The sequence below is a fragment of the Nematolebias whitei genome, chromosome 23 (genome assembly GCF_014905685.2).
Source record: "Nematolebias whitei isolate Nwh7 chromosome 23, NemWhi1, whole genome shotgun sequence".
Classification (NCBI taxonomy): Eukaryota; Metazoa; Chordata; class Actinopteri; order Cyprinodontiformes; family Rivulidae; genus Nematolebias; species Nematolebias whitei.
In genome coordinates this window covers 17,377,641-17,385,692 of record NC_056520.1, presented here as the reverse complement: position 1 = coordinate 17,385,692, position 8,052 = coordinate 17,377,641, and the positions used below count along the sequence as shown (strand labels likewise).

General features: G+C 41.0%; 1 protein-coding gene across 1 annotated transcript in view; it reads right to left on the bottom strand.

Annotated features, from left to right (window-relative positions):
* The window catches only part of LOC119428978 (cytochrome P450 20A1), a 14,271-nt gene extending 7,167 nt beyond the window's left edge, over nucleotides 1–7,104 (bottom strand). The window contains exons 1-6 of the mRNA XM_037696695.1: nucleotides 7,020–7,104; nucleotides 6,493–6,542; nucleotides 1,959–2,125; nucleotides 1,742–1,887; nucleotides 1,431–1,598; nucleotides 1,277–1,355 (exon numbers count right to left, since the gene is read on the bottom strand). Of these exons, the coding sequence (XP_037552623.1) occupies nucleotides 1,277–1,355; nucleotides 1,431–1,598; nucleotides 1,742–1,887; nucleotides 1,959–2,125; nucleotides 6,493–6,542; nucleotides 7,020–7,091 (682 nt within the window). The 5' untranslated portion in view covers nucleotides 7,092–7,104. The remainder of the gene's footprint in view (nucleotides 1–1,276; nucleotides 1,356–1,430; nucleotides 1,599–1,741; nucleotides 1,888–1,958; nucleotides 2,126–6,492; nucleotides 6,543–7,019) is intronic.
* Nucleotides 7,105–8,052: the final 948 nt, after the last annotated feature.

The window sequence follows — 8,052 nt, the reverse complement described above, 5'->3', positions numbered from 1 at the left end:
GTGCAGAATGTAACGTACCATATTTTTCGCACTATAAGTCATGTTTTGTTTTTGCATAATTTACATGCTCTGCGACTTATACGGAGAAGCGACATATTTATGGATTTTTTTCTCATAATTATAAACCATTTTTTGGCTAAGATATGACCGTTTTCATTCATTCTGACTGAAAAAATTTGAGCACTACCACTTTCAGCTACTAGATGGCACCAGAGTAGCATAGCATGCTGTTGTGTCATGTAATAGGTAAAAGTGGCTATTAATGACGCAATCGGCTTGCCATAGCCTGCCACCATCGTCCAGCTCCACTAGAGCGAAATGAAGCTGATTTGACCATTTGAAGTGCATTTATTAAGGAAAAGTTCAACTGAGACGCATCTTTACTTTAATGTCGAGCTACCAAATAATTGTTGGTTATCTTGTTACATTTCGAAGAAATGCGCAGCGTTCCTCCTTCATGATGTCCTCCCTCAGAGCGCGTTCCCGGAGCACAGAGGCAGCAAACACTTTTGAAAATGTGGCTGATTTGACTGTTAAAAGTCCTTTTATTAAGCAAACGTTCAACTGAGACACACCTTTACTATAAAGTCGTTCAACTGAGACACACCTTTACTATAAAGTCATTCAACTGAGACACACCTTTACTATAAAGTCGTTCAACTGAGACACACCTTTACTATAAAGTCGTTCAACTGAGACACACCTTTACTATAAAGTCATTCAACTGAGACGCACCTTTACTATAAAGTCGAGCAAACAAATAGTTGTTTTTGGGTGTTTATCAAATTTCGAAGAAATGCACAGAGAGTTGTCCCTCTGCGCGCTCCTGCTTCCGCATATCGGTTTTTAAAATGCAGCTGATGCATTTATTAAGTAAAAGTTAGACTGAGACACACCTTTACTATAACTTTGAGCAACCAAATAATTGTTTTTAAGTGTCAATCTCGTTAAATTCTTATTAAAGTCTTGCTGTGCATGCTCCCACGGCCACCATTTGGTAGCCCATTGATTTTTGGCACAACACTGGCCCACATTTCCACGTTGTCAGCGGTGACGCATAATAGATGTGACTTGTACGGCGAAGCAACATGTTTGTTTTTTTCCACTTTATTAGGCATACTTGGACTTTTAAGGTGGTGTGACGTGTACGGCAGAAAAATAGGGTAATCCCCGTGATAAACGAGGGACTGCTCAAGTGGCCTTTCGACCTCAGTTCTCCTGTCTGAAGACACACAACAAACCCTAAAGACAAACCTGATGGTAGGTCCTTGCTTACCCTTCTCATAATGAGCTTTTCTACTGGAACTCTTCTCCAGAGAACCGTCCATGTAACCCTTTCCGATTTCTGACCAGATCTGATGGCGTTAGAGCAAAGACTCGTCAGAAAGGCACAAGAAGCACACCGTGAATGCGAAACAGAACGCTCATACCGAGTCATGGTTCTTGCGGAAGGAAATAACTTTGGCGTCATCTTTGAAGGGCTCCCCCAGACCCAGCTGGGTGACAGTCTTCAAAGCTAGACCCAGCAGGTGGGCACACAGCGGGATGTGCTGGGCCTCCGGGAACGAGATCCACTTTCCCACCAGCTCTTCCACTACCTGGATTAAAAACGTTGGTGAGCAACAGAAAGGATACTTTTTATTTATTTAATGGTTTTTAACTTAAACCAAATCTGCTTGAGGTGAAATAGATTGTCCGTGTTTAGCTGTTGGTGACAGAGGTTTTCATCAGCGGCACAAACCTGGAGCACAACAGAGAAGTTGTTCTTCAGGCTGTTGTTGATGGCGCTCTCATACAGCTTCTTCCTCATCACTGACTCGTTGCCGCCCCCGCCCGTCCCCGACTGGTAACCGAGCAGCGACTTCAGCATGGTCTCAAAGGAGTCAGCTGGGGATCAGAAGAGGAAGCGTTTGGTTATTTGGCCCAGTATGAACAAATCCTGTGACTGGTAACCTTACTGGTGTGGTTGGGGTTGATGTGCTGCTGTAAGGGCTTCACAGAGCCTAGGCTGACTACTGGACGACCCCCGAACCAGAACGACGCCACCGATCCGAACTCCTGATGCAGACTGACCAGGAACTCGTGCAGGCTGCCTTTGTTGATGATGTCCTGCAGGTTCCCATCTCTGTGGAAGCAGAAAAATCCAACATCTAATATTTGTGTTCAGATGTTTATACCAGCATTTTTCTATACTTTTACCATCATCTTTGTACAGTAAAACAGCTGCTCGGAAACAGGTTTGTATTAGGGATGCACAATATTATCGGCATGGTATCAGCTGATATTAAACGATAAAGTTAAAGATCCGACATTTCATCAAAATAACTCACCGACATAAAAGGTGCCGTTTATATATATATATATATATATATATATATATATATACATACCCTTTCCAAAAAATTAGGATATCATGGAAAAGTTGTTTAACTTCCATAATTTCATTCAAAAAGTTCATCTTTAATAGATGATATGTTCAGGACTCGCATTTTAAATGATTTCAAGTATTTATTTGTTTATTTTTACATAATTTGGGCTTCCAGCTCATGAAACTCACGAAAACAGGATTTCAAAAAATTAGAATATTGTGAAGACATCAGCCCACACTTCTCAGTTTTTGCAGGAAAAAAAAGAAAGAAATTAGGATCACAACAAATCAATCAAAATATGGTTCTTTCAAAACAATATGACAATCTTCAATACTTGGTTGGGAATCCCTTTGCCTTAATCACTGCCTCGATGCGAAGTGGTATTGAGTCAATCAGCCTGTGGCATTGACTGGGAGTTATGGAAGCCCAGATTTCCTTGATGCTTGCTGTCAGCTCTTCTTTCTTGTTGGCTCTGGTGCTCCTCATTTTCCTCTTGAGAATACCTCATAGATTCTCAATGGGGTTTAGGTCCCGCGAGTTGGCTGGCCAGTCAAGCACTGTGGCATGGGCATCAAACCAGGTTTTGGTGCTTCTGGCGGCATGGGCAGGGGCCAGGTCCTGCTGGAAGATGAAATCTGCATCTCCATACAGATCCTCAACAGAAGGAATCATGAAGTTCTCTAAAATATTCTGGTAGACTGTTGCGGTGACCTTGGATTTAAGAAAGCAGAGTTTACCAACACCTGCACCAGACATTGCAGAACAAATCATGACTGACTGTGGATATTTCACACTGGACTTCAAACAGTATGGGTTTTGTTCCACACCCTTCTTCCTCCAAACCCTTGGACCTTGATTTCCAAATGAAAGGCACACTTTACTTTCATCGGAAAAGAGGACCTAGGACCACTGGTCAACGGTTCAGCCCTTCTTCTCCTTGGCCTGGTTGAGACGCTTCCTACGTTGGCTCAGATTCAGAAGTGGCTTGACCCGAGGAACCCGATAGTTGTAGCCCATCTCCCGGATGCGTCTGAATGTGGTGGTTTTTGAAGCTGTGACTCCCGCCTCATTCCACTCTTTCTGGATCTCTGCCAGATTCTGAAATCTTCTCTGTTTGATAATCCACGGAAGCCCACGGTCATCTCTTTTGCTGGTGCAACTTCTCCTGCCACATTTTGCACTTCCACTAGACTTTCCATTGATATGCTTGGACACAGCACTCTGTGAACAGCCAGCCTCCTTAGCTATGAACTTTTGTGGCTTTCCCATCCTATAGAGGGTATCAATGATGGTCTTCTGGCCAGTTATGTCTGCATTCTTCCCCATCTTGAACCGAAATGAGACAATTGAACAAAACTGAAGCAATTTAATGACACCTGGGGAAACCTGTGCAGGTGCTTTGAGTTTAGTAGATGATTAGTGTGTCACACTCAGTTTAAAACATTCATGCCTGCAACATTTGGGCTGATTTCTCCACAGTATTATGATTTTTTGAAATCCTGTTTTCATGGGTTTTATGAGCTGGAAGCGCCAAATTATGTAAAAATAAACAAATACATATTTGAAATTGTTTAAATTGTGGGCCCTGCATCTATCATCTATTAAATATCAACTTTTTGAATGGAATTACAGAAGTTAAACAACTTTTCCTTGATATTCTAATATTTTGGAAAGGGTCTGTATACATACATATACATATATATACAAACTGGAATCCAAAAAAGTTGGGACACTAAACAAATTATGAATAAAAACTGAATGCAATGATGTGGAGATGGCAAATGTCAATATTTTATTCATAATATAACATAGATGACAGATCAAAAGTTTAATCTGAGTAAATGTAACATTTTAAAGGAAAAATATGTTGATTCAAAATTTCACAGAACAAATCCCAAAAAAGTTGGGACAAGTAGCAAAAAGTGGCTGGAAAAAGGAAATTGAGCATATAACAAACAGCTGGAAGACCAAGTAACACTAATTAGATCAATTGACAACATGATTGGGTATAAAAAGAGCTTCTCAGAGTGTCAGTGTCTCTCAGAAGCCAAGATGGTAAGAGGATCACTAATTCCACCACTGCTGCACAGAAAGATAGTGCAGCAACACCAGAATGGTGTTACCCAGCGTAAAATAGCAAAGACTTTTAAGTTATCATCATCAACCGTGCATAACATCATCAAAAGATTCAGAGAATCTGGAACAGTCGCTGTGCGTAAGGGTCAAGGCCGTAAAACTCTACTGGATGCTCGTGATCTCCGGACCCTTAAACGTCACTGCACCTCAAACAGGAATTCCACTGTCAAGAAAATAACAGAATGGGCTCAGGAATACTTCCAGAAAGCATTGTCAGTGAACACAATCCACCGTGCCATCCGCCGTTGCCAGCTGAAACTCTACAGTGCAAAGAGGAAGCCATTTCTAAGCAAACTCCACAAGCTCAGACGTTTGCACTGGGCCAGGGGTCATTTAAAATAGTGTGGCAAAATGGAAGACTGTTCTGTGGTCAGATGAGTCACGATTTGAATTTCTTTATGGAACATTGGGACGCCATGTAATCCGGACCAGAGAGGACAAGGATAGCCCAAGTTGCTATCAACGCTCCGTTCAGAAGCCTGCATCACTGATGGTATGGGGTTGCATGAGTGCTTGTGGCATGGGCAGCTTGCATGTCTGGAAAGGCACCATTAATGCAGAGAACTATGTTCAGGTTCTAGAACAACATATGCTCCCATCTAGACGTCATCTCTTTCAGGGAAGACCCTGCATTTTTCAACACGATAATGCCAGACCACATTCTGCAGCAATCATAACATCATGGCTACGTAGGAGAATGATCCGGGTATTGAAATGACCAGCCTGCAGTCCAGATCTTTCACCTATAGAGAACATTTGGCGCATCATAAAGAGGAAGGTGCGACAAAGAAGGCCCAAGACGATTGAACAGTTAGAGGCCTGTATTAGACATGAATGGGAGAGCATTCCTATTTCTAAACTTGAGAAACTCATCTCCTCTGTCCCCAGACGTCTGTTGAGTGTTGTAAGAAGAAGGAGGGATGTCACACAGTGGTAAAAATGGACTTGTCCCAACTTTTTTGGGATTTGTTGACGCCATGAAATTTGGAAACAACAGATTTTTCCCTTAAAATGATACATTCTCTCAGTTTAAACTTTAGATCTGTGATTTGTGTTCTATTCTCAATAAAATATTAGATGTTGGCACCTCCACATCATTGCATTCAGTTTTTAGTCACAATTTCTTTAGTGTCCCAACTTTTTTGGAATCCGGTTTGTATTTTATTCTTCAGTATTAGCATTTTTCTTGGTCACAATACCATTCGTACTAAACAGAATTGAAATAAAAAATAATTTATTTTCAAATAACGACAAAAACAATTTACCATTCAAGATCCACAAATCCTAATGTACTAGTAAAATATAAGTTGAAAATATTGGATAAAAAATATCCTCTAACCACACTCGATGGCAGACTTTTAACTCGTTTTACTTGCAAGGACTCATTCGAGACGAATTACATCAACAGATACACAATGCATGGATTATGTCACTGAATGAGCCTCTAACAGAGTTTGCTGCAGAGTCCTGCGAGCGCTACCTCATTAACAGGTGCAGTCAGACGCATAGACATGATCCGCAATAAAAAGATTCATAACAGAAAATCCCTGACAATGACAACAACAAAAAAAATTAAAAAGTTTAACTGCTTGAGTAATGAACACCTGTGTATTGCAGATTTCTGTTATTATTAGTAAGAATGTCTAATAATCAGAGTAATATTTAATTTCGACTATCTGCAGCACGTCTCCAATCTAACCACTTAAACCTTTCAGGAATATGTAATGATTTAATCTTGCTTTTTACTAGTAAAATTAGAATTATTGTAAATTTAACGTCTGTAAGAATGCAGATGGAAATATGTTTATCATATTTATTCATTTCAGCTCAAGCTGTTCGTGCAAAATATTGTTGCATTGTTTGCTCAGCTTAACCTCCAGCTGCCCTTGGGTCAAAAAGACCCATGAGGCTTAAATCATTCATGGGCAGCAGGAGGGTTAGGTTCTATTTATAAATTGTCAACATGCTGATAATACATACAACTTACTTCTCATCTGTAGGGTAGAGACCTGGGATCCCAGAAGCCCTCCTGGATGACTGCAAACATGATTTGAAACTGATTAACCAAATTAAACATCAACTTATTTTTACTTCAGGGAAATGTCCTTGCAATATAATTTAGATACTAATTCCACATTTACCACCACATAATAATGTTCGAGCAAATTTGGGATAACTTCCTTCATTATGCATGTTAGTTAAAAATCGTTCACAGAATTGGATATTGGTCTTCCTTTTCAATAATCAAACATTTCTCTTTTTTTAATTAGAGACCAATTAACATCTTTTAAGTTGTGCTTCATTAAAAACACTTGCCGAATTTTAGGTTAAAGTAACGCCGACAAATGCACGAGCTCGAAAATATTCTATACTTTTAGAAATTATGGCATATGAGCCACATTACGTTTGTGTAAAACAGACGAAAGCTTAAATCAAACATTTTCTGATCGAAGACTGGCGTGGCAACAGCCTTGAAGCTAACGCTGCTAGCTAAGTTTTAATGAAGTGTATTACCGGGTACAAATAAAGAACAGCGCCGACTAAAATGATGACAAACGTCACAGCGAAGATGGCGAAGTCCAGCATGACTGGGTTGCTCACTCTTTAAAGCGTTTATCAGGATATATTTTTAGCATAAATTAGAAAGATTACCACGTCAACATTGCTCTCTGTGCTCGACCACACAGCCTAGATTATAGCGCAGAAGTAGGCAGACGAAAGTAGTCGAACTGGAATCGACGAGGGTCGATGCAACCATAGATATAAACACAAGATACAGCATTGACCGCGGTGCGGTGACGAGCCGTAGGGCCGCCATCTTGGAACGGTCGACCGCTCCACTCAGTGTAACCTGTTTGACAGGCGCAATAAAGTATCTGCGCGTTTAATCAGTCATAGCTGAATACTAAACTCATTCTCACGATTTTTTTCCCCTCTGTAAATCTTAGGCGTACAGCCATTAAAGCTGAACACATGGTTCAGTGTATTTAAATATTCTTGGTGGGGTTAAAATTAACACTAATAAAATATTCTTATTCAATTCAATTCAATTCAAAAATACTTCATTAATCCCAAAGGGAAATTATTTGTTGTTGTAACTCGTTATCCTCTTTTTAAGAGATGTTACAGATACTGATGGCTGTAGACAGGAAGGATCTCTTGTAAAGGGCCATCCCACAGTGGATCCTAAGAAACTGGCTGCAGATGCCGTCCGATCCGTCCACCCAGACTCGGTTGGCCTCTTGTTTCCCCCGGGCTGTAGGACCGCCCGAATGCCGGGCAGAACTCCTCCCAGAGCGATGGCCACTTCTCCCAGCAGTCGCCGAGCTCCTCGTCGCTGCGGACAGCCAACTAGGTGCCGAGGGATGATCCTGTCCTTCCACGGTCATGAGCCATGTTTCCTGCTAGTTCCAGGATCTCAGTGGTCAGGCACTCGAGCACAGCTGGCAGGTAGATGAGAATGCATCCACAGAACATACTTTCAACTCATTAAGATTTGGGGCTGTAGTTGAGATATTATTTGAGCTTTTGAGATGTTAATCAACTG